This window comes from Platichthys flesus, chromosome 2 (assembly GCF_949316205.1).
Source record: "Platichthys flesus chromosome 2, fPlaFle2.1, whole genome shotgun sequence".
NCBI lineage: Eukaryota > Metazoa > Chordata > Actinopteri > Pleuronectiformes > Pleuronectidae > Platichthys > Platichthys flesus.
The window spans coordinates 16903436-16930387 of record NC_084946.1 but is presented as its reverse complement, the minus strand read 5'-3'; the positions used below and the strand labels follow the sequence as shown (position 1 = coordinate 16930387).

At 42.2% G+C, this 26952-nt stretch overlaps 1 protein-coding gene across 1 annotated transcript in view; it reads left to right on the top strand.

Annotated features, from left to right (window-relative positions):
• The window catches only part of bsnb (bassoon (presynaptic cytomatrix protein) b), a 56229-nt gene that overhangs the window by 4167 nt on the left and 25110 nt on the right, over positions 1–26952 (top strand). Inside the window, 2 exon segments of the mRNA XM_062396650.1 lie at positions 1518–1902; positions 14378–15244. Coding sequence (XP_062252634.1) covers positions 1518–1902; positions 14378–15244 — 1252 coding nt within the window.

Below are 26952 nucleotides of genomic sequence, written 5' to 3'. Positions count from 1 at the left end.
TAGAGTTGTGCAGCAGCTCAAGTCATCAGCAGTGACTCACAGTTGCTAACCTGCTCTGTTTTAATTCCTTTATTTCCATCTCTCTCTCAGTGCGGATGCAGGTTTGAGGATGATGGGAACGGCAATTACAAGATCTAAGTTGTTATGGCGGTGGAAATCCAACATTCCACTTGAACTATTGACAATAATGTCTGAGAGCCATCATGATGAGCAGGAAAGTCAAAAGTTGACTGTACTGTTGTCTGAAGCACCATCTTTGCTCTGAAAAAATACAACTGATGCCAGAGCAGAACAGCTCCAGAGTGAAAACAAGCCACAAGGAGCATTTCACAGAACGTTAGAGAGGCTGTATAAAATATTTAGCATCGGCCTCTCTGTTGGCCAATGTTTGAGTAGTCTGATATTTCCCATAGTGAACAACCATAAAATCTTTTAATGGTGTGTGGATCTCACAGCTGAACGATTCCAAAACATAGCACTCCAGAAGAAGTACTGCTGCTTCTCCAGACAAAGTTACTGGTATTAAAACAGCGTAAAAATCATTAAATGCTGCTAATTTAAAATAAACAATTAAAAAGAAATAAGCCACATTTAAGATTTATTTGCATCACTAAAATGTTACAAGATGTATAAACTAGGCTGCTTCAATTACAAACAAAGCTCTGAACCTGTGCCACATAAATTGTTTCCCTCAGTCACTAACTCCACCTGTCCCTTGCTCACTGTTATTGCCTACATTCTTCTCTAATCAGCTCCCTCACTAATGTTGAGCAAATATGAATGATGTTATTTCTATGCAATATAGTTTAGTATATCTAGAATATAGTAAACCTTAAATTGTTCATGATTCTCCCCCTGTGGGGAACTTTTGAGGGGCTTTCAATTTGTCTTAGTGGGACTTTGTGTTAATTTAAATATACTTAATTGACTTTTTGTATAATTGGATATTTAGACTTGTTTATTGTTTATAGATTTTAGCCTTTTTAATAACATGTGTTTAAATCCTAGTTTTATACACTTTGAGTTTTTAAGCTCCTGTTTAACTTTGTAGCTTATTTCCTTGTGCATCTCCCTCTTGCTTTAATCTTTGTCCAGTTTCCTCCTCTGTGGTCGGTTGTTGCGTCCTGTTGTTTCCTGTTTTGTTAATTTGGGTTTTGTAGTTTCTGTGTTTGGATGCTTGGTTTTCCTGCCACAGAGATAGCTGAATTTAAATTTCACACATTATGCCTGCATTGCCATTTTTTCAGCCTTTTGGGTCCTCAAAGCCCAAAACCTGACAAGCTCTTGACTTATAGATTGGATTGTTTCAATGTAGAAAGTTTGCATTGTTTGCCATATTGAACCACTGTGGGTTTGTATAAGAAAGTGGAGCTTAAGATGAGATCAGTTATGATACTATATCATAGTCAAATTTACTGTATTTAAAAAAATATATATTTTAAAACAGTCAAACGTCTTACCCAGGACCAAGGTCTTGTATTAACCACCTTGTGTGTTGTCTTTCTCATCTCTGTTAGACCACCGCCATCAGACCCAGGGCCTAAAACAGGAGTCCAGAGTGGTCACGGGACAGGGGACAGGCTAGCCTCCCACGACACCCCTCAGAATGCCGGACCTCCATTAGAGCAGGGCCAGGGTCATGTGGCCAGGAGGAATCTGCAGGTGGACTTGGGCGGCAGCAGGACTGGGAGGTCCCCTTCTGTGTCCCCAGACCGAGGCAGCGTCCCCACCTCTCCTTACTCTGTGCCTCAGATTGCGCCCATGCCCAGCAGCAAACTGTGCCCCGTCTGCAAAACAACCGACCTGACGGGCGCCGGGGACGACAATGTCAACACCTGCACACAGTGCCGCTCCATGGTGTGCAACCAGTGTGGCTTCAACCCCAACCCTCACCTCACAGAGGTAGGTGGTGCGGCTCAACTTCCCAAGGAACCCTTTATTTAGTTTTTGCATTTTTAGGGAGTCCTTGATATAGGACAAAAATGTCTAAAATGTCCATTTTCATTTTTAAACTGACCCTCGTTTGTTCCATTATGTAAACTCTTTAAGTGTCAGTTCTGAGATATGTTTAGTGGTTTTACTTTTGCTCTAGTCTCATAGTATTTGACTGAAACACCAACCAAAAAAGATTGGTCTGAATCTCTGATCCATATAAGCAGATTCTTTGAGTTATGAACAATTACTATCTGCAATGATGCATTCAGATGGAAAACAAAAACATCTAAAACACTGTGAAAAATATCTATGATGCGATTGACTGCAAGAACAGGCTCAGAATGAACTCAGGCATGTGCTTTAAAAAGTGGCCAAAGGCTGAAGACAATAGAAGTGATAGGGTGGTGCTTGTGTTATCAAGCAGGTGTTTTCCTAAATGAAATAATAATATATGGATGTAAATAATTGACATAGCTGTCTGTAGACAACCAGGATATCTTTCAAAGTCCCTGTGATGTCAATCAGACTGACAAACAGGAACAGGGATCTTTGAGCCTCCAGGCTATGTAACACGTATTTTCCCAGCGTGCAGCTCTATACATAAACAAATATGAGTCATGTCGGTTGCGTCACGCAGACTGATGTTAATTGTGAAAGCCTTTCAATTTACAAGATATGCATTTGCTTTCCTGCCAGCTGTGTCACAGCTCTACCCACAGCATCCAGAGCAGGTAAAAGAAAAACAGGATATCAGTGAATACAGGACTTAACAGCAGCAGAGCTTTAATGGAATATGTTAACAGGAATTCACAGACTCTTACAGTGAGTGTGCTTTTTTACATTTTTAATCAAAGTGGGTGATTCAGGTGCTACAATGGCCCTGAGGTTAATATTTCTCATTGACATTTTTGAGTAATGCTGGTGATGACTATTATTTCTGCCTTGGCTGTGACTGGCTCTCGGGCTGAACTGTATCAACTGAGCTGAGTCAGGATATGAATTAGTTGCAAGTATGTCGAGAGTTGTGAACTTCTAGTTTTCACCGTTTGTTCACCCGGACTGATGGAAGTGTTTAATGATCTTTCATCCCCAAACACCTGGTTATCACTCTTATTCTTTGCCAAAGTGCTTGCTAATGTATTGGTCACTTCCTGTTTGCTGTCACGAATCTCAGGCCACTATCCCTCCTCTCTGATGGGAACAACCGACCAGAACTGCTGCTCCCAAACAAAAGCTTTCTATAACACCGCTGCACATTTCCACATCATTCTCAATCTAAACACTCATTACTGTTAACAGGTAGCTGAGGAAGCCTATTGCTATTCATCTTCAAATAAATCGCATGCCTGATTTGAATTAGGCTACGCTTCGCTGTTACTGTGAGTCAAGTGCGGCTGTGTCATCCGTCACAAAGTTTCACATCAACTCCAGTGAGTCATGTTGCAAAGTGCAACCAAGATGGGATGCCAGCTGACCTACAGGTTATCAGAGTAACTGCAGGCCGGGCAAACTCAAGTATGTAGGGGTACGTGCTTGGTTTCTTACCTAGATGCAAAGGTGTAGGCTAATGAGTTTGCGTAAGCTTGTGCACTTGTGTCCATGAATGCAGGAGAGGCACAGCAGGTTGGAAAGAGGAAGCTTTAGGAAATGGAAGGACTAGAAAGAAAAGTGTGGAAACAGAGTAAAGAACAGATCATGTCAGCGGGCGAAGGAGAACTTGGCAGTAAAAAGAACAGTGGAGGTGGATATATTTTAGCTCAGCCTTGGTGAGCTTGTCAGATGTTGACAGGGAGAGAGACACGGAGACACGGAGGGAGAAAACGCTCAGCCTCTGGAGACCTGAAGATTTACCCCCCTAACCTACTTAACATGGATTGGGCCTTCTGCCTCACTGCAGCGTATCTAACGCAGCCTTATCACTCCCTCTGAAATTGATGATGACCACGCCGTTGCAGATCAAGGTGATGATAACGCAGATGATGACTGGAATTACGATTACAGTGATGGCGAGGACGGAGCAGGAAAGACAGACAGCTGTGGCAAGAAAGTTGAAATGGAAAGTTTCACCCAAGTGGAAACCGTGATATATTGATTTAAAGAGACAGGTTTAAACCAAGATCTCAGTGTCTAATTACAAAAAATCTTTTTTTTAATAAATTATATTGAAGCGAACTTACTGGAATACAGGATTGTGATTGTTGTAATTGTGCTAGTTATTATATTTTCTCAAAGGGGACAGTCCCTGATTCATTGCAGTTCCAGTGTTCCTCTCTGTTTACAATTCATTTACACACACTGATTGATCTGACCCAGTTTACAGGGATGATATGAGCAAAACCTGTTATTGAAGAGGATTTCCAAAACAAATTACAGAGACAAGTCAGTGCTGATGAAAGTATTTATAACCGGGAGCGAATCCATATTTCGATCCATCTCCTAATTACAGAAATCTCTGAATAATTCTCACAGATCTTAAGAACTCTTTATCCTATTGGCCTCACAGTTGGTATTTGCTCTGTTACAAGCCAAAGGAAGTTTAGTGTTGAATTTGGTTGGATTTGGAAATGTGACACGTTGGATAAATAGGCGACCAGGGCCCTATAGCAGCGGCGGTTGGGATTCATCAACGTAACCGACGGGAAACAATGGCCATGGCTACTGATTGAGTAACAAGGGCTACTGCCATTTGAGGTTCTGCGTACTGAGTTGTGCTACATCGAACTTTGAGTAAACAAATAACCAGCTGTTTGTGCAGGGTTTCGTAACTCGGGAAATTTCAGAGTTCCGACTTCCAAGCGTTCCAATGCAGGGTGATGGAGCGACGTCCAACGTAAACAAACATGGCTGGTGTTAACTTGGCTCTTGACTGTGACCATTGCAGCCTTCATTCATACATAAAAAAAAAAAAACAGAGGAGAGGAAACGAGGCATAACCCAACAAAAACCATTATACATTTTATTTTACTGCACTTTTATACTTGGAAACACATTTTACAAAAAGAGGGAGAGAACACACGCACCATCACTCAATTTCAGAAACAAGTCAACAATATTCCAACAGATGGTAGACGGGCCTCAGTGCTACAGCGTCTATGTCTCTATGATGTCGCCACTGTGGTGTGATGTCAGACAACTGCTTCTCTGTAAAGTCTGGGTAGATACAACTCTTGCGAGTTCCCAAGTCTGAACTTGAGGGGTGTTCCATTGCACTTCCTCAAGTAGAAAGTGGGAAAATGCCGCGATTCGAGTTGTCTGGAAACACAGCATTAGAACAGGCACTGCAATTGTAGTTTTTCCTTCTTTGACAGAAAAGTAGTCAAATTTTTTCATTAAGTTAACTACTGTTCATGAACGATTGTTTGTATAATAATAAATGTCAGACCTGTGTCAAACAATCTGGTAATGGTAAAGCAATTTATAGAGATGCAAACAGCGAGCCACACATGGGTGTTGAATGCCACAGTCTGTTACAGGTCTGTCAATCAAGCGGAGAAGGCGAGGATTATTCCGAGATGCAGGTTAAGAATAGAGATGTGTTTGAGGCAATTATACATGTGAGCACATTCAAAATGTCACGGTTTCATAACCGTAAGAACAGTAGACACTACGACATCTAATGGAGCCCTGCATCTCGAGAGTCACCTAATTTGATTGTGCGCTGTAACGTGAAATTTCCTCTTGTGAGTCACATCTTGTGTGTGCGCTAGTTTGTGTGTGATAGACACTTAACTGAAACGGTAGTTGAGAAGAGGGAACTGACGTAACGGCTTTATTTCCACCAACGCTGACGAAAAAATTCCATCGGAGGAGTTCACAGCGAGAGGAGGAATCCTTTTTGCTTCTGTAGTATTGATAATCATGGAAACCGTGAAACCGTGACATTTCCTCTGACAATAACGGTGGCACCAAAGCTTCATATCGTGACATCCCTAGTTGTGACGATTGTAAAACCAAGATAAGACAGTACTGCTTGGCGTTTGGATAAGAAGTAATTAAGGATGTGTTTGATTTTAAAATGTTGTGATGACAAGAGTCAGAGAAACGAGACAGAGTGGAAGACGGCCACGAAAAACACAGACACCGCCACATCTATGCCCTCTCCGCCACTTCTCCCACCATCATACATGGGAACATCTGCTTTATAATTGGTCCAATTTCTATATATAGATCCTACCCTCCTTCTGTCTGCAGTGATGGCCCGGTCCTGAGGAGCCACAGATAAGCGAGAGAAGGAGAGGGAGGAGAAGGAGATGTGTGGTTGCAGGGGGAGACAGAAAAAAGTCGAGAGGAGCAGAGAGAAACGCATCATCATAAATTAACCATGATAGTGAGAGTGTTCACTCTGACGCTCTGCAACACTGCATTGATTCAGGGCCGCGATACACATGCAGCTCGGTGCGCTTCTCCCGTAATGAAGGCATCAGCCAAAACACTCAGGAGATGGGTTTACAATGTTCTCTGAGAAAGTTGGAAAATTATTACGTTTTATTGCTTTTGAGTTCTTTGGACCTATTTATTTTAAAGGTTAGGTAGATGATATTCAATATATTTCCTCTAGATGTCGCTCTAGTGCCAGAAGATTGGACCCCAATAAACGCTTTGTTGCTCATACCCCTAGCCTCGCAGCCTACAGGTCCCTTATGTAGTCTCTGGATGTTGCGAAGCCCAGTGAAAGCAGCAGTTAAACGCATAACCAGAAACCACGAACCATTTGAACAGGAGCGCAAAAAAACAAACGCTGGTTGCTGTGAAGAATGGTTAAACGGATGTGTCACGTCGTACTCACAGGTTGTTTGTCTCTCACTGTCTAGTCCTCTGAGTGAGCTGCTTTGCTTGGTTAATGTGTGTTTCCAAAACGTGAAGAAACTACGTCAAAATATCTCGGATATGAAAGCTGCCATGTTGCGTTCATGATGTTTCACACAGTTTTTACAGCATCAAATCCCATCCGGTAACATGGAGGAGATGGGGTGTATGACCTAGCCACCAGGAGGCGATCAAGATGCTAAGCTACACTGTGGGGGAGCTGTTACATAATCCATCTTCATGCAGTCTATGGTGTAGCCCATGTACTATATATAAATAAGGTGTTGTTTCTGGTTTAAGTTGAAAGCTGTGTGCTATGAAAAATGTCACACTGCAGAATAGGGGCAGATATTAGCTTGTCCTCCTGGCCTCCAAAACAAAGAACAGAGAAGCTCAGATCAGGGACACACACACAGTGAGTCTGACCTCGTCTGCTCAGGACGCCATTTACTCCACTACATTTTTTAGATGTAGAAAATAGTTGTTGGCTGCTATATCAATGTTTAAAATCTCTTTTATATAACCCTTAACCAACAATCCCACAAGCTTAAGAAAACTGAGTAGCACTTTTAACAGATGGCTCCCACACAAAAAGACTGTGAAGAAGCACTCCATAAATCTCCTCCTACCCGTCCAAAATAAATCAAGTAGGTGGCCACAGCTGACAAGTGCACTAAATAGATTTAGCAAACAAACCAAGAACAGCAATATCTATTTTTGCCTCCATAATACACCATTTTACATTTGGAAATTAACAGCTGTGATTTGACAAATTGTATTTCATTAGTGTGGATACTTTTATTTATAGTTCCATTAGAAATAGATGAAAGTTGCCACCTCTGATAGTTGTATTGTCACTTATCTCACAGTTCCTCTCAGCTTTACAAGGTATTTGTCCATCTTTCATGTGAGGGGATCTCAGAGACTAACTACACAAGGAAGTCTAGGCTGATTTGGAAAAGGTGAAACCAATTGGTGCAGGGTAGGTGACCACAATGGCAGGAGACAGAGGAAGGAACTAAGTAACAGAGACGTAAGGGATGTCATTTCAAAATAAAATGGGGAAAACCTGCATTGAACACATAACATCAGGTGTAGACAGCAGATATCCGAGCCAAGACAACTCGAGTTGAACGTTTCGATGCATTTTGGTCAATTTGTTCTCCCTTTAAGGATAAATGTAGAACTTTGAGTGTAACTTCCAGAAATAGTTTTCCACCTACTGGTACAATCTTCTGTGACTAGTAGCTGGAATGAGTCACTCTGATGTCCAGTCAGTTGAATAATGTATCAGCCCCCTCTGTGTTTAGGAACTGCACATGTACAGCTGTGGAATACACAGTTATGGTAAAACACCACCCTCCATATTGGGGCTTTACTGCTTTTTAATCCCAAGGCCCAAGCTGCTACAATAACAATAACCTGGGAGAACAAGCTGTCCTCGGTGTCAGGTGTGGAAACGTTCTGTCACTTTGTCAAAGTGCACTTGAAGGCAGCTTTGTAGGTTGTGAATGTGTCATGTGGGCCACACTAATGATGTGGTTTGGACTTTAACATGTGACCTTTAGCAGTTCACTGACACTGAGAGCACCTTGACTTCTTTCTTTATTCATGTTATTTATCAAAGTGTCCAGTCCATTGTCAGCTATTTTTTCTTTTTCTGAAGGATAAATATTAGCTAAATAAAAAATAAATAAAATATACAGCAAACTGTTGCGACCATATTAGTGAGGGATAAGTCCATTAAACCTCAAGGGAAGCAAGAGCCTACTTCCTAATCCTCTCAAATTAATTCAAATATTTAGCATCACACATCACTAATCCCTGTCTAACTTTGCATCATTCTGATCCTGGGAGTGTTTTTTTTTTCATGGATCCCTCTCTCATACTGACTTTAGCGTCATGTGCTCCATGCGAAGGTACACGTGAGCGAAGAATGACGTCGGACCAACACGGGCGATCGTGTAAAAATTTAAGTAGTGAGTCATGATGTGATCTCGTGATTTCTCCCTCGTTTTGAGGCAGTGAAAGTTTTTCTTATATTTCACATTCTAGTTCAGACCCCATGAGGTGGAAAATTTGGGAAAGTCATGCTAACTCTTCTTCTCAACTTTTGTTTTCAGATATTTTTAGAAAACTGAATTGGATCTGCTCTTTAGAGGCTGAGGTGTGTGTCTGTCTAGTGGGTTCTGGAAAATTGTGACAAAAAAGAATAAATTAAAAAATGTATCCTTATTTTGTTTAGTGATGGGGTTTAGAGAAAAGGCAGCTTAAGTTATATATCTTTATTATAGAATTTAGAGTAAAAGTAAAAGATTTGATAATTTAAACTCTGAAAACATGCACACACAGTCTTGTCAATACCAGAGGTCCGACTTCTTAGATGACACCTAATGATTTGGAGATGACCTGACTCGCTATGACAGATACCAGTGTGTGGCTGACAGTGTTTTACACAGTGCACTAAACTGTATTCACACACAGGGACTTTAAGGACAAACAGTCTGAACTGGGTCAGAAATCCAGCTGAGACTCTACGGCTGAATTTTACATATACCAAAATATTTTGCAGTGAGGACTGCCAGAAACTAAATCTGGGACACCGGTTTAATGATTGCCCCATAAATCACCGCATTTAAAGTCTCCGCTCACTATAGAGGCCTGAGCTCTCCTGCAAAGAATAGTAAGAATCATCACATTTGGTCTGTGCCAAACTACAGCCCCACATCTTTACTCCATTTATCTATCTTGGCTTCTGCAAGTGAGACATTACAAGCTCACACTGCAACAATATGGTGATTGTGACATTTATATTGTATGCAAGTCAAGTCAACCTTACCGTATATAGCTCACATTGTATGTCAGCATCATTATTACACTCTGGCATTGTCTCAAATTGGATAAGTCAGTAAACTCAGCACTGTTACAAAATAATTTCAGACAGAGGAGGGTTTTACCAAATCAAACAAGGCCACTGTGCACTCACTGGAAATGACTATATAACATTTACTGGCTGCTTTTCTGAGCTGACATAAAAAAGCTGACTGTCGTTCTGTTGAAGTGATGCGTGATACTCAAGCATTGGTTGTCTTGTTGGTTGCCGGCGCCATTACCATAATGGTATGTCACCAGGGCACAATGATTCCTGGGATAGGCTGGGCAGATAAGGATCCATCCGTTGGAGCCTCTGTTTCTCAGGAATGAAAGGATGCATATGTTGGCCGCATTTTAAGGAGCCTTCAAAATGGGACAGCCTAGTTGGGCAGCTGTGAATTGAATTTTAGACTCCGAAAACCAGCACAAAATTAAGCCTGAAACATAACATTTTACAGGGATATGGTTTCATCTGATATCATGCACTACCCCTCTGTACTAATTTCCAGCATCTTTAGTGACGCCACAACCCCCTGCTGTGCCGCACACTGCAGCAGCACACCTGGTGAGAGACATTCACAAAGCAGCGTGAATCTTCCAAATAATCTCCCCCAAAACCACTTACTTGGTTCTGATGAACCTCTGTGCTTCCATGCTTGGCAACATTTCGGAGTAAACCAAATGTGTGATATTGTGTAGTGCTGTGTGGAGCTGATGGTGTTTGAGGTGAGGAGAGGCAGAGAGAGAGGGAGTAATTGACAGACAGAGAAAAAGAGAGGTACTGGGAGGAATTTCAATGTCTGTTTGGCTCTATTTGTAAGAAATTGATAAACCGTTGCATTCCAAGCATCCTGATCTCAAAACTGCAGTGTTCAGCTGCTGTGCGTACTGCATGATGATACTGCAATGTGACCTCCAAGACAGAGCTCCTCTCTGCTCTTGTGTGTTCGGCTGAAGTTTGACTCGGTGTCTCTGAGCGTGTTCCTCACCCAGCCTTTCCTGGGAATGATGGACCGCATGATGTCTCACACCTGTCAAAAAGTGCACATTGCAGGAGGAAAGGAGGAACACTTTGTTCTCCTGTGTGCTGTTTGAAGTGCTACATCTTCTATCGTGTGTGAGTGTGTGTGTGTGTGTCTCCTTAGCTGTCATTTTTTCCATTTACACTTTAAAATTGTGAGTTGTGATCCTGAGTTAAGAGAGGGGCATTTTATGTTTCGTTGGCATTGGGGCCTCTGGTGTAGACAGTAATTTACAGTCCAATGTAAATGTTTCTCCACAAAGAACACAATCTGTGAAAGTCTGTGTCTGTGTTTTAGGGTCTTGATTTCATTTTGACAATCTCTTTCTGCATAAGAATTAATGTAATTTAAAGGGCCAATGTCTGATGCCTTTCGGTCAAAATGTTCTGGCTCTGTTGATCTCCACATGGACTGTTTACCTGCGGGCAACCAAAGCCTGCTCGAACATTATGGGCCAAAACAGAAACTAGATTACTAGTTGATTCATAAAGTATTATCTTGTTAAAGCTTCTCAAATATCTAATGACTGTTTTTGGGGATTTTAGAATGTGATGGTGTAAACAAAATTAAAATGATAAAAACAAGACATTTGGAGACCTCAGTTTAGGCTTTAGGAAGCTGTGAATGCAATAGATTGCATTATTTGACATTTAAAGACCAAACAATAAATGGATTAATCGAGAAAACAATTAGCATATTCACTGATAATTAGAAATAATCTTATCTAGTTTCAAATCAGCATACAATCCAAATGTATGTATGTGTTTTGAAAGGACGCTTTGCTCTCATTATTTGATCCATATCCAAGTCTCTGTGGGTTCTTGCTTCTAAAAGCTTCTATTTTTGGCACCGAGTCGTTCTCCTTGGATCCTCAGCGCTCGAGCATCCTGTTGGCAAATGCTGAGTTCTCGCATGACTGTGGGATCTGGTCCCAGCTCATGACCTTTAATGTGCATCATACCATTGTTAAAACTTGTGCAAACACGTGTATATATTTGTGTTTATGTTTGTATATATTTATGTATAAACCTCATCAAAGATCATCATCCAAAGCAAAGGCAGGACGATAAATAAGGTATAGCTGTAGAGGAGATGGAGAGGGAGCTTGAGGAATGATGTGATGTGAGAGATGCAGATAAGAAGCGCAAATGAAGAGGAGCTGAAGAAGATCAAGATGGAGGGTTGCAACGAAGAACTGATGGAGAATGAGGGCAGGAGACAGAGAGGGTGCAGTGCACTTGTTTTTTTGCTGATACAGATCAGATTTCATAGAGAACCACATGATTGCCTCATAACAAGGGGGGAGCAGAGAGGAATGAGATGGAGAGATGAGGCGGAGGAAAGCAGAGACATGATGGAATTGATAGATAGCTGCTTGCCCTCCCTGCAGCTGCTTTCTTTGTTTTTCTGCTTATTTCTTCTCCCCAGAGGTCTTGATATGATTATCCCAACTGTAATTTGGAAAGAAGAAAATATCGCAGGCAATAACAATGATTGAAAGAGGAGTTCCCACTTATGAGTCTCTGATTGGATAAGCGCTGTTCTGGTGCTGAGTAGCGTGAGTGTTGGCTCATTTCACCGTCCAGGTTACTCAGACTGTGCCCAGGGTTCACCTCTGCCCTCGGCGTCTCAGTTTCCCCTGAATGACAGTGACGATCATGAAGTCACCGCTCCCTTATACTGGCAGGGGGCCAGGCACTGGGCTAAGATGCTTCTGAGGCTTGCCTTACGCTGTCACCCCTGACTAACTGAATGACTGAGACACACTGTCAGGCAGGGGGAGTTGTTTCTGAACATTTCACAGCAGCGCCCAGTGACATTTTGAATGAAGGCAGTAAGACACATGCAAAAGAGATGGAACTCATTGTAATAACCTTTATTTAAGATGTGCTTTGGGTTTTATTTACAAAATAATGCCGAGATTTTTGTATCAATTTTACTTGACAAAAAACGTGTTCGATTTTTGTCAACTTCTATATATTCGTTGTATTAGTTTTTGTTTATTTTATTTAATGTTATTCATATCATAGTTTATGGTTACACTTTGAAACACCAAGCCTTGATTACATTCATATGGTGTTTCGATGACGATTCGCTGGCGGCATCAGCGTTGGTTCAGGCTCTATTAAAAAGGCTGAGAGACACTGTTCCACTGTTTTGTGTGGCTGAAAATTCAAATATGCCATCGTAGAAATGAACATTTCTGAACACATACACCTCCACCCGGGATATGCTGAGGTGTAACCTTTAAATAGTAATAATGTCACATTACTGTGGCTGTGGCTCAGGAGGTAGAGTGGGTCATTCACTAACCACAAGGTCTGCTGTTCAATCCCATTATGTGTACTTGGGCTACAGGCATACTGAAAATCAAATTGCCCCTGATGGCTGTGCCGGGATTGTATTTTGCAGGTAGAGAAACTGTCGCGTGGTTGTGTGGATGGTTGAATGGTAAATTCTGTACTGTAAAGCGGCCCTGAAGACTAGAAGAGCACTATATAAATGTATATTGTCCAGTCAACTGTGCAAGAATGATTGAAATATTTAGGCAGTGTGAATTTTCTCTTTAACACACTAAGCAACCATCCAATAGCAGGTAGTCAGCTGTCTTGGCGAGAGGAAGTGTCTAATCTGTGTGATGATTGGTCAAGAGGACGCAATCTGGAGACAGTGCAGCAGGAGAATAAAGAGGAGGATGGTGGGAGGATTTTTTCGGGGAAGGGAAAGTTGTTGTGTAATGAGAGGGAGAGTAAGAGCGAAACCAAAAGGGGCACACACAGAAGATGTGAGGGAAGATTACAAAACCATGGGCGGCCACTATTTATCGAAGAAGTCTCAAGTTCTTCCCATCTGTTTCATTTTCTACATGTTTGTTCTTGGGTAAATTATGTTTACCAACGATGCCTTTGTTGGTGGCATAAGGATGCCTAAATCCCTCCCAATGAGATATTTAACATCATTCACAATTGTCCTTTAATTCAATCACTTTCCAAACCTAATTTTTCCTATTCGGATCAGGCTGGAGGCTATCCCAGCATGCATTGGATGAAAGGGGGGGGGGGGGGGGGTAAGGGGAGTCTGCCAGTCTGTCACATAAACAGACCAACATGCTTATTTTCACACATAGGCAATTTAAAGGTTTTAAGTTAATCTCACTAAGATCTCATTGTACAGTGTAAAGGAAGTGGAACATCCAGAGAGAATGAAAGGAAAAGTCCACAATCAAGGCTCTGTATGTGATTCATCATATTAATACTTATTCTCAATTACAAGAGCCCTGACAGTTAAATGAGTTCAGTAGTTCATCAGTGAAGCATTTTTGCCGCCAGAATCATTTTGTCATTTGGGGAATTGCTTTGCCAAGAGTTTTACTAGATGACTGATACCATTCTTGTGTTTGCATTGTAGATATTAAGTTTCCTTCAGCGCTCGGTTAGCTTAGTTTAGTAGCATACAGAATAGACATTTAACTTCTAACCAACCTGGCTCTGTCTAAAGATAATAAATCCCCCAATCTTAAGGGATTGGTTTAGCTTTTATACGCTCACTGAACGCTATACATTTACGTCTTGTTGTGAATGCGCCTGACCCAGACAATCTCCTGATGCATTCTTCACGTTTGAAAAGGCAAATTCCGGGAATTATCTGGGACCAATTCTGTGGAGATCATGTTTGAAAATGGTGTTACAGTAATAGCTGTGTGTGGCTTATACTCACTGTTTTTATTTTTTTCTTCACAGGTGCAAGAGTGGCTCTGTCTGAACTGTCAGATGCAGAGGGCGTTGGGGATGGACATGACCACACCGCGCTCCAAGAGTCAGCAACATATACACTCTCCTTCTCATCCAGCCAAACCAGAACTCAAACCTGTAGCTTCGAGTCAGCCTGCAACCCCGACACAGGCCCCTCCTCAGTCACAGCCTCCAGCACAGCCTCCAGCACAGGCTCACCCAGTGCCTGGCCCTATCAAACAGACTGGTCCAGCTGGCCCGAGTCAGCATCAAGTTAGGCTCCCTCCAGGGGCAGTCCCTCTTCCTGGCATGGCAAAGGCCCCATCCCAGCCTGATCTGTCACACAACTCTCCTGCCCACCGTCCACAGCATCCCCGCCAGGACCAGACTCGCAGTGCGGGGAGCTCTCCTTCAAGACAGCCCCCACCCCCAGAGCAGACTTTTGGGAAGTTGTTTGGCTTTGGTGCGTCTCTCCTTAACCAAGCCAGCACTCTCATATCTGAGACTACTCAACCCCAACAACAACCCCCCAAACCATCCCCCAAACCAGGAGGACCTCCTGGTCCTAGTCCTGGTCCTGGTACTGGTCCTGGTCCTGGTCCGGGTCCTGGTCCGGGTCCTGGTCTTGGTCCTGGTCCTGGAGCAAATAAACCCTCAGGACATCAGGTTGCACAACAAGGGCCTCGTGCCCCTGCTCAGCAGCAACAACAGCATCCTGCTCCACAAGCCTCCAAGCCCAAAGCTTTTTGTCCTCTCTGCAAGACAAACCTCAACATAGGCGACACAGCAGACCAACCCAACTACAACACCTGCACACAGTGCCACTCTCAAGTGTGCAACCTGTGTGGATTCAATCCCACTCCCCATCTAGTCGAGGTAAGACTTGATTTGATCTGTCTGGCTTTCAGTTGGGTCTAATAAAGCTTCATTTGTTCTGCAACAGCCTGGAGACCATGGATTTCCTAAATGAAATGATTCATTGATGTTTTTCTGTGAAAAATGCTGTGTCACTGTGCAGTTCAGTGGGTTTTGTTATTATCCATTTGTGGCTGCCTGGTCTTTGAGTGAATAAGTGCATTTTACAGAGATTTCTTATGTGCATAAATCAAGTATTTCACTTCAGGGGCCAACATTTGCCTCTGTTTGCTCCGTCTCTGAGGTTCTTTATGATCCTCTTGTTGTATGTCTGCAGTGGTTCTATTGTTTGCTTGTGTCTTTTAAGAAACGTCCCATCATTTCTCAGAGTGATTAACGCAGTGTTTCAAAAATATTTAATTCAATGAAGTGCTCAAAAGATTGGCCCAGCAGGTTCTGGGTGAGGCCTGTACACACACACACACAGCTTTCTGTAAGCCTGTGGGCAACTTGTCTTTCTTCTCTCTCTGTTTCTTAGACAGGGTCTGCTCTGATCTGTAAGGGTCTTTCATGTAGCCAAGTCCAGGCTGTGACTCACCTCATCCAATGTACCCTGGAGCTGCGTCCAAATATATAACCAAACTACAGGAAATGGAGCCTAATCAAGTTCAATTTAATGGATAATCTTAGTATTGATTTGTCACATCCAGGGGTCGGCTGAGGGTATATTCCTCCCTTAAGTGCTCCATTGTCATGGTGGGAATCCGGTTAGTAAGAACAGAGACTTGCAGCGACTTCCAGAGCCCAGCAATAACACAGTTTAATTATGCAAATCAAGTCCAATTGAATGATAGCAGTAATAACAGGCTTTCTACAAAGCGCTGGCTTTTTATGCACACGCCTCGTCTTCCCTGGCATCTGGTAGTCACAGGCGCTAGCACAGGCCCTTCGTAGATCGCTATGGAAACAGAGAGATAATTCGTTTGGCAGATGTCCCTCTCATGTTGGCTTCTGAGGTGCTGAGAGTCCACAACAACTTTTAAGACTGCTGTGTTGCTCTGTGGTCAAGAGAAACTCGGGTATTAATATTAGGCCAAATCTCGGCAGCTCAATCCTGCATAAGTGTATTCATTCATTCGTTAATTTTGACTTAATGATGATAATTAATAATAATGATAAGTGATCATTTGATTTAAGTGACTGTTGATTTATTATTGTCAACACATTTTTTGAAAGCACCAAAATCAACCACACATCTAAATACTTTCTGAAGCACCTACTGTATCCTGTGTGTGGTTTTCAGCCCATTTAATGTTTGAATTGACTGAAAACGTCAATCACAAAATGAATCAGTAATATAGGCATAATTGTTTGCTGTTGCTCGTTCCACTCACGACAAGGGACCATGTTTTTCATAATGAAAGAAGAAGATGGTAATTCATGCATTTTGATACGTTTCTGGGCACCAATGGAGGTCTATCGCAAATCTATGGGAAGCTATATAAGCTATATCAGGCTAAGGCTTTACAGACACTATGGTAGAGTTGAATTGGTATTTTTATGGACAATAAACCTAGAATTACTGCCTCTACCAACCAGTCAGCTTGCAGTTTACTTCAATTTCTCTCCAGAATCGTCTACAGTATGTAGTAAGGCTTTGGAGGAATTTGATGAAAGGTTTTTAATGTATTTGCCATATGTTAAGACTTAAGAATGTTTGCCTTTGACCGATTTGACCTTATAAGATGTCATCACTTCACCATTTTATCTTTTTGCTGTAATTGATGAATGGATACTTTAGTTTAGGAAACACACACACACACACACACACACACACACACACACACACACACATGAACACACAAACACATATCATAGTGACCTTAACTCTTTGACCACTCAATTCAAATCAGTTCATCCTTGAGTCCAACTGAAAATTTGTGCCATTTCAAAAGAAAATCCCTCAAGGTCGCAGTAAGAAATCACTTTTTTTAGCCAGATGCTTATATTTATCCAAAAGAACAAACAGTTTACAGTAAACAAAGACTTCAAAGTCCTGTGATGTTCATGGCTCAGGGAAAGTGATGACGCAAATCTGGAAAATAAGGAAGGAAATAAACGTGCTCCTGATTATGTCTCAAAGTAATTGAAAGTATAGTTTCTTAACAGGTATGTGGCAACCTTTAGATTTTTTGGACAGGTTTTGTTTATTGACCATATAAAATCACAACCTTTATGATAAAAAGCAAAAAGCTGAATTATAAAATACAAAATATCCAGTTATCTTTATGTTCCTTCATTTAAGTTTCAGTTGTAATAAGAATCCTGTGATGGAATTTAAAGCAACGACTTTTAATAATGATGTGCAGCTTGTGAAAATGTCGGGAAAATTCATGAAAATACATTTTCTGTCGCCCTATAAGTGACACAATGCATAATTCATTTAGAACAAATTAGGCTGAGCTGCATCATGTGAGGGAAAATATTCATCCCCTTTTTGATTCTGGGATGAGACAACGAGTGCCAGCGTCTCTATGAGAGCGGGGCGAAGAACGGAGGAGGAGAGAGAGGGAAGAGGTGATAGATTGAGAAGGAGGAGGAGAGAGGGAGAGAGTGAGAACCAGAGATAATGAGTGAGAGGAAGCCAACTGTTTGTAACGTTGTGGAATTTTTCACATCAATTAGTGCTGAAAGTCATGTGTGGCTCTGAGTAAATAAGATGTCCTTGTTTTGGGACCGTCTCCTCGCCCATTATGCTTCTCGAGGAGATTAAAACCAACCTTGTGTCATCATCGACTCCCCAGAGCTCGGTCGTAAATAGAACAGGGAAAGTTCTCCCTGGAGAGTTTAATTTATACAGTACATGTCAATCCTCTTTTCCTGAATCACACTAAATCTGTGTCACAGGTTACTCCAGCCTATTGAAGCAGATGCAGCCATGCCCAAGCTCTTTCTTCACTGTAAATAACGATAGAGGTGTGTGTCTGACACAATGCATTAGGTCTCCGTCCACAGCAGGGTCACTGTAATAAAATGTCTCCACCGCCGGTTTGCGTCAGTGGTTCTGATCTTACATCTGTTACCATGATATAGGGACGTGTCCACTGTTTATAATGAGATGGAAATGTTGTGAGCATCGTTAGGGAAAGGGCTGAATTCCTCACAGAACTGTGGAGAAACCGAAAACATAGAGGGAGGCTGAGCGTTATAAATAGTTAATGCAATGTGAAGCGGCAGGAGAGCTGTATTTGATTCCTCACATCACATAAGGTCAGTGTGTGTGGATGCCAGTGTCTGTGTGCGTGAGAGGAAAAATATATACATGCATGTGGAAGGTAGTTTTGATTGCATGTTTCCGTTGTATGAGCTTATAAGAGCAGGACATGTTAAGATCACATATGATTAAAACTTACAAAACATGCAGTTACTTTTCAGGAAATATGTCTGGTCATTCATATCCGCCATTTCCCTCAGACTTCCTAATGCAAACTCAAAGTTCTCTGGAAGCCCACACTAGATTAATTCCCTCCAACACATTTTCCTGTTCGGCCTAAACTCGCCGTTGAGAACGAGAAGGCAAATGTCTCATCTCCCGGAATACCAAAGTGGATCAGGCATACTTGAGTTTAATATAAGCACACCCTGGTGATAAGTCAGCAGAGTAAAGTTCAGCTGGGGTCTGTCCGGGTTCTGGTCCCTGCTGCCAGAAGCCTTACAGTTTTAAATCACTTTTTCCACCTTGCCATGTTACCGTCAAATTACTCATTTTACATTCTCTCTGTACTCGTATACTGATTATGTCATCTTTACTGGCCAGCAGTCATTGTGCTGTGTATACAATAAAACCATATATACCCACAGAAAAAATGTATATACGCCGATTTGATAAGTCATTAAAAGAGGCAACTGGTTTTAATGTTGTGACTGATTGGTGCACACAAAATCTCATGGTCTCATTCTGTAATACGCTCAGCTCTGAGAAAGCAATTACAATGAGGGACTGTGCAAAAAAAGACCTTTACACAGTCCCAGTGTGCAGTTACCTTATATTGGCTCAGCTTTATGTGCGTTGAACACTCAATGCGGTGAAATTAGCACCTGATGAAATTTTGATGATCAGAAATTGGAGAATGGAGGCAGTGCACGGTGTGGCACAAATTTAACCCTTTACAATTCCATATCAGGATTTATAGAAACTCTTGACTCCCTACATTGTTAGAGGCTGCAGTGCCCTTGAAGACACACCAGCACATACAGTGAACCTATGAAGAACCTGCAGTATTTGTCTGCAGCAACAGAGTAGCTGCTCTCTCACAGAGCTGCAGTATAGATGAACATCATGTCATCCTCATTCTCAAACATGCTGGAAGTGTTTTCTGAAGGTTGGCACCAGTCTGTGTCTCCCTTAGGAGTCCCATCCAAAGCCAGATGGCTGCTGGCTTCATGCATCCAAGCCTGCCGTGCTCAACCTGGCTGCTCCCAATATGACGATGGTGCGCCATCACAGACTCAAAACACCCACCCAAACTCATCAGCTGCTTGCCGCCTTGTTATATTTCCATGCTCCTCTGAAATGCACACACTTATTCAGGTCAGGACACGTAGGACTGTTCAGAGTCACCAGGTTTCAGATTCACACGCCCATGTGCATCTTACACATGCTGAACATGCCAGCATGCATGTGTTCACACCATGGACTGTTTTTAAAGATTGACGACATTATTGTACCCAAAAGTGAAGCCAAAGCATCATGATTGCCACCTGGTGGCTGGCTACAGCTCTTACAGGATACACAGCACTATCAAGGTTAACCAGATGCAATGTGGCTGCACCTTATTTCTATATAATAAGTGGGTTAAACAGTTAGACTGTGTAAAGATGGACAAAGTGACTCCTCCTCAAAAACGAAGGCAAAGTGTCTTGATCGCCCCCTGGTGGCTAGATCATAAACCCTGTCTCCATGTACGTTAGCTTATTGGACCTTGGCCCATCTAAAATGTATGTCGAAATACACAAGAGTTAATTATTTCTGCCATTTTAAGTATCAAACTGATGCATTTACAAGTGGTAATTATTAAGTCTGGTTTTAATTATGTGCCTCTCAAACAACGGGGTGAGACGTCACGATTGACAGCTGAGACTGACTAGCACTTGGTTGAGCATGTGAGCACCGCTGACAGCTACAGTGCAGACTCGGGCTCCAAATATGCAAGTTGAGAGTGTTAGTATCTGGCAAATTCTGGCTTCATTTCTGGATAGTGGGACTAAGTGGAGACATGTTGTCCATCTTAGTATACACTATGTGTACTGCCTGCATATGTGGTCCCGTTTCAGATCCTGGGTTCTGTTGGTGTCTTTCTGTGTGTGGAGTTTACATGTTCTCCCCATGTGTGAGTGGGTTTTCTTCAGAGACATGCAGATTGGGGTTTTGTTAACAGGGGAGACTCTTAATTGACTGTAGGTGTGAATTTGAGAGTGAATGTTTGTTTGATTCTGTACTTTGGCCCTGTGGTATGCTAGTGATGAAGCCAGGGTGTACCCCCCTCTCACTAAAGTTGGGATTGGCACAGGCCCCCCTGCGATCCTCCAAGGAAAGCGGTAAAGAAACTGGATGGATGGACGGAAGATAAAGACTATCATCAATAATATAATTGTATGAATAGAGTTACACACATCACTGACATCACTAACTGTAACTTCTTATGGTTTCATTTCAAACATATATTGGGTTGGTGGACAGATTTAGTTGATTTTAAAATGATGGCATCTAAAAGGAAATGTTCTAGCTCTGCAAACACCCACATAGGCACAACATGGACACCCACACACATTGCATTTATTCACCTTTCTGTTACTATTTTAAATGTACTAAGTGGCTGAACAGTGTGATCCTGACTTGCGGTGCCAAAAGCAGCAATAGATTCTCATGAAATATGTCATCGCTGGCTTGTATAGCTTATTTTATTTCATTTTTTCACCAGTTGTTTACACCTTATACAGAATCAGGTCAGATGCAAGACACATAAACAGTTCGCCTTGACTCGTCATTCTTTAATGTGACAGCGTGGTTGTTTTGTCCTCTTCTCGTGTTTCACTTGTTCTCAGGATGGATCTACACATGAATCCTCCTCCTCCTCCTTGCACGCTGCACTGCTCCTCTCCCTCCGTTTGCATTCCTCGTCTTCCTGTCTACATGCCTCAGTTTGAGGCTGCTTGCTTTTTGACACATTGATTGAATTGGCAATTACTTCTGGTTGAATCACTTGCGGTTGACATCGCAACAAGGCTAGTTAGCCCTCTCGAATCAGTCTGCGCCCTGTTGATTTATTGGCAACAGTGGGGTGGAGCATTTTTAAAGCCTGTGCACATAATAAGACAAGGTATAAAAGGTGGTACAGCCACAAACTGAAACAGAGTCAGAGGGTGTGTGTGTTTGTGTGTGTGTGTGTGGTGTGTGTGTGTGTGTGTGTGGGGGGGGGGGGTCTTGTGGAAGGCGCTAATAGTCGAGCGTGTTTCTAATCCGTGTTGACGGAGTCTAGTGATCCCCTTGAGTACGGTGCTTAACCCAACACATCACTGTAATGATCCACCCACACAAATACGTGCCACCTGAGGATAGTAAGCCTCGTTGGATGATTAAACTAGATAGACAATGCCATTTTAGGTTTGTCTGATAAATATAGTTGCGTCAAAGAGGCTGTAATGGTGAAACAAGTGTTTTCCCCCTAAATCCTGTGTTTCTAACGAGGCGGCACATGTTTGATTTTGATTTACATGAGTCAGGTTCACCCCCAAATCCTTGCGACACTCACTGGTGAAAATCACTGTGTGCCGGTGACAGGAAGATGATGTGATGTACAGCAATGACTGCTTCCTGTTGAGATTATGTGGCACCCAGCACAGATGGCTCGCTGGTTTGGAGGCTTATATGCCACTCGCTCTCATCTCCGAGACCTTTGCATTTGGCTGCAGCAGGCTCTGGGCTCAGACAGAGCTGGAGGCGCGTTTACCCTTCGTGTAAAGGCGCGTATATCACAGATCGTCTGAGAGATCAGAAGGTGATGCTCCCTGGGCGATGTGGCCAAAAATTATGCTTATATATTTTATTATTATAAAAATATAATTTGTTAACTCTTATTATATTGATAAATATCACATTATTTTTCAAAGAAAGATTGTTGCTCCCGAGTGAAGGCTGGGGCCTCAACTTCATTTTTAGGAGTTTGGAATGACAAACACTTGATAAACAGCAAAACACTTTACAAATCGGTGGTAGTTCAATTCTGTGCTGTACCTCCTCACTTTGCTTGCACAATAGACTAGCGATATATCAATATATGTCTTACCTTTGTTAAATTGCTGTTAATGAAAATAATATTGTGATTATTATTGATTTTGCTTGCTACTTTTAGGTCCACAAGCGCTATTTCCGGATACTAGCCCTGAGAGAAATCTACAGTGATTCGCACCTTTTGACACAGCGGTTGAATTAAGTCCTCCTTATTCTGCGAAGCTCCTGTGCACCGAGTGTTCATTTTTCTCCAGATGTCTTTGAGGTCAACCTCAACCTGTTCCAAGATGCGCCTGCACCAGGAGCAATATCGGCTCATTTGATGAATGACTATCCGAGGAGCACAGTGACCGTATTGAACTTGAATTACCCCTCCAGTCCTTTCCTGTAGTGCTATCTTCAAGTGCCCCTCCATTCTCTATCCAGTGAATGAAGCCTACAAGGGACCTCAGCATTGGCTTAATCACCTCTTCAGAACTCATCATCTTCAAGGCCTGGTGGCTATGCTAACAAGCTTTAGTGGTGCTCCGGGGGTCTCTTGGCAGTGCTGTGTCTATCCTTGCTGTCAGAGCCACAGAGGTGGGCCGGTGCAGTCCTCCCACCCTTGCTTCTGGGCCCGCCTGTCTCAACACATCACTTCACCAGCCTCGTCGGTGCTCACTCTCTCTCTTCTTCGCAGCACCTCAGGCATACAACTACTCCCTAATGCTGGCATTAGAATTAAGGGGGGGGGGGGGTTAGTTGAGTGTGTATACTTAGGGGCTGCAAATACTAAAAGGCTGGTGACACAAATTGAGATTACAGAACAGAGATGTGTATGTCAGGGGAACAAAAAAAAAACACACCCAGACAGGGAGAGCTATAATGAAAGGGAGCTGGAGATTGAGAGACAAAATGAAAGAGATAAAGCTCACAGATCGCTCAGATATTACATTTAACCCCTTGCTAATCTTCTCAGTGCTGCAGCTGTCGGGCAGTAGTGGTGTTGACCCTCACTAACCCTCAATAAGCGAGGGTCTAGGCTGCTGCTCAGAGCAGTGGCCGGACAGAAACAACAGTAGAGGAAGCAGCATGAGGACCATTACGCTCAGCCGGAGACGTGGTCCTCCCACTGCCTCCATTCCTGAAGCCGCTGCCTGTGCAATTTGCTCCCGGGGGCGTGAGACAACAGATATAGGAAGGCAATGGCTCCTAATGGGTTCACTCAGTCACTGTCGTTTACCTGCATTCTAATTAACATCTCATTTCTCAACTAAGCACCAATGCAGCTGTTTTTTTTCCAGTACTTGGTTGAACTTGCCTGAATTGGTGTGCTGTGGTTATTGTACCAGTTAATGAAATGCAGTTGAATCTGCAGCAGACACGTCGGATCTGTCTGTTTTCCTTTGTTTCCAGAAAACCACTCACAACTCACCACAGTGTGTTGCAGCCATCTCACGCCTCCATTAAAAGCTTTAATGGATCAAATGACCTAAGTACAAAGAAGTAAAATTAAACATATTTCATAAGGACCTGTCTCCTAAATGGCTTAAATGCCACCATAGGAGTCAATGTTGCCCTTGATGATTTCGTAAAAGCCTTTTGGACGAACAAGAGACTATCTGGAGACAACAAAAAGTGGCTTTAACACAAACGTTCAGCCAAACCAGCGTGACAGTCCTTTTTCAGAAAACGAATGTGTGTTTTTATTTATTTTCTTTAAAGGCCCTTCCAAAATGTTTTCTCAATCTGTGTCTTGCAAATTTATAAAAAGGCTAGGAAGAACATAGGGAATCAAGTGCTATAGGCTACTTGAGCCGTTTTTTAATTGTGCCCAAATTTAGTTGGCCTAAAGCCATGGCAGTCCATTTCACATGAACAGTAAGAACACAAGAGTTCCGTCGCTTCGACCCCCTCATTCATAACATTAATATGGCATCAACTATACAATAACAAAAATACAGACAAAATAATCTATAAAAACAGCATGAACCCAACCATCCAACTGACAGAGGGGTCAATGTCTTCACAGCTGTGTCCAAAATTGCGTCACTGAAAGCTGACATCACTCTGGGACCATAAACTCAGCCAAAGTTTGAATTTTCGTGATTTGCCCAGGTTGTACGGGAGGTGTAGTGTCGACTGTGAAGTTGTTGAGATGATGCTTTATTCAAGAAAGCTGCAAGATGGTTTGACACTAAGAAACCAGCCTCTATCAACAGGCCCATTTTAAACAGGCACTGCACTAGTAGCTTATATATTTTTGCTGCAGTTGTTCCAGTGAAGTTGTCATCTGACAAGATGCTGGTGATACGTTACAGCTTGAGTTACTTGTCAAAGAGACTAATGTTCAATACATGAATTGTGTTTGCTTGGCTGCTAGCTGTAGATTTGCCTGGCAGGCATTGAAGAAAGTCATCTAAAATAAAACAGGGTAGAGGAGACAGCCTGATTAACTTGTCCTGGGGACAGACATATGCGACAAGACTCATCTTGTTTGGGTTTTGCTGCCAACCACAGTGTAAAATAGGTTTTGTTTGGCTGCGGCTTGATTAACATTTTGGAAAAAACAGATTCATGCTTAGAGGTCTGACTTTTGTTTTTGCCCCTCCCTTTATTTTGTGTTTGTCTTGGGAGGAGTTTTTATAAAATGCAGGGAGACTCTAACCGTTATTGACTGGTGCATTCATCTGATTTAATAACACTCGGTCAAGCTGGAATTCTGGGTATAATTATCTCTCTGACACTAAGACTGCACAATGGTTAAAATACACAGAGGTGCAGAACCAGAAAATGTGACCGCACAATCATGGAGGTGGGGAGTGTGGAAAGACGAACATAAGACAAATGAAATATTTCTCATTATACTGACTGCATTTGACAGTTTGACCACACAGAGAAGTGCATTCACTAGGTTAAGCCGTGTGCTGCTCTGGCTGCTTTTAAGCAAGATTGCAGAGGGATAAACGTTGCAATTCATCTTGAATATTCTCACAGCAAATTAGCAGAGCTGGGCTGAAAGGCTTAACAAAAGGGAAGAAGACTAAGAAATGGTCCTAAAAAAAACTTTGGCTTTAGAAAAGCTTATATATGTATATTTATATGCCTTGAATATCAATGTTGGCTAAATTAAAGTTTCATGCAAATCTTAAATTGTACTATTTTGCACCCATCTTTTCATTAATGATGGCTCCTGACACATTAAACTGTCGGACAATAATGAACACTGTGCTTTAAAGGCACCCTGGGTCTTTCTCCTAATGGAAATCTGCCTGAATAAAAATATCATTCACAATCCAACTGTGACTGAATCAATACTGAAAACCTCTTTGTGTTTCATATAGTGTCATAGTTGAACATCGATTGCCCCCAAATGGGGTTAAGTCTGGTTAACCCCAGTGTATGCCGGGTAAAAAAACACGAATGGCAACTTTTGCTCCCATTGAAACAGCTAACACACACACACACACACACACACACACACACACACACACACACACACACACCAGACCACCTGACTCACACTGTGTGATCTCACCAGCACAAGGTCCAAAGTGCCAGAGAAAGGCTAAATGGAGTATAGCTGAAGGGTGAATCAAAATGACTCAGCAAATCATATGGCTAATGGGGAAAGGAAAAGCAGGAAATGGAAATGCACATTGGAAAGGAAATAGCCCTTTCAAATGCATGATTAAAATCTGTGTCTGTAATTCATTTTGGAAGTTCAATTATTTATTTTTTGACTACAGTTTTTTAAATGGATAATATAAGGACATTTATTTATGAAGGAATTAGTAAATTTTGAATAAAACATATAGTCTTTATGTTGTTCTTAAAAACCTTAAATTTTAACAATGTATTGATGGATTCGTATTTAATTAGAACAATCTGTATTTTATTAACTCTTCTTTGGTGTGTCCTTAAAATGGAGAGATATTGCGCATTCATCTCTGTGTGTCTGTTTATTTGATTGGAAGTTTACAGAATAACAACTTTACAGGTTTCCACAAAACTTCTTGGAGGGATGTAGTATGGGTCAGGAAAGAACACGTTACATTTTGGTGCAGATTCATACTTTAATTAAGTAAGATCAGTGACCATGATGTAGAGGAGGTAGTGTTGAGTCACAACAGTACAGTGCAAGTACTGTCTGATGATCGTATTACAGTATTTTGTGTATTCACCTGTAATGCACTGCGTTAACAATGTATTGGAGAGGCTGTGACTGTAGTTGAGGCCCCCTTGCTGCCTGGATGATCCTTCATTTCCTCCCTAATCCACAGTCCTGACCACGTGTCTCCATCGAAGGAGTCCCAGGGGATTGACCTATATACCTGCTGACTCTTACTGACTTGTCACAGCTGTGGTGGGGTGTGGCGTGGCGCAGCCTTGCACAGCATGCCACTCTACTGTGACATGTGCTCACTCATGCTTTGCCCGGCCTCTTAAACCACTGTTA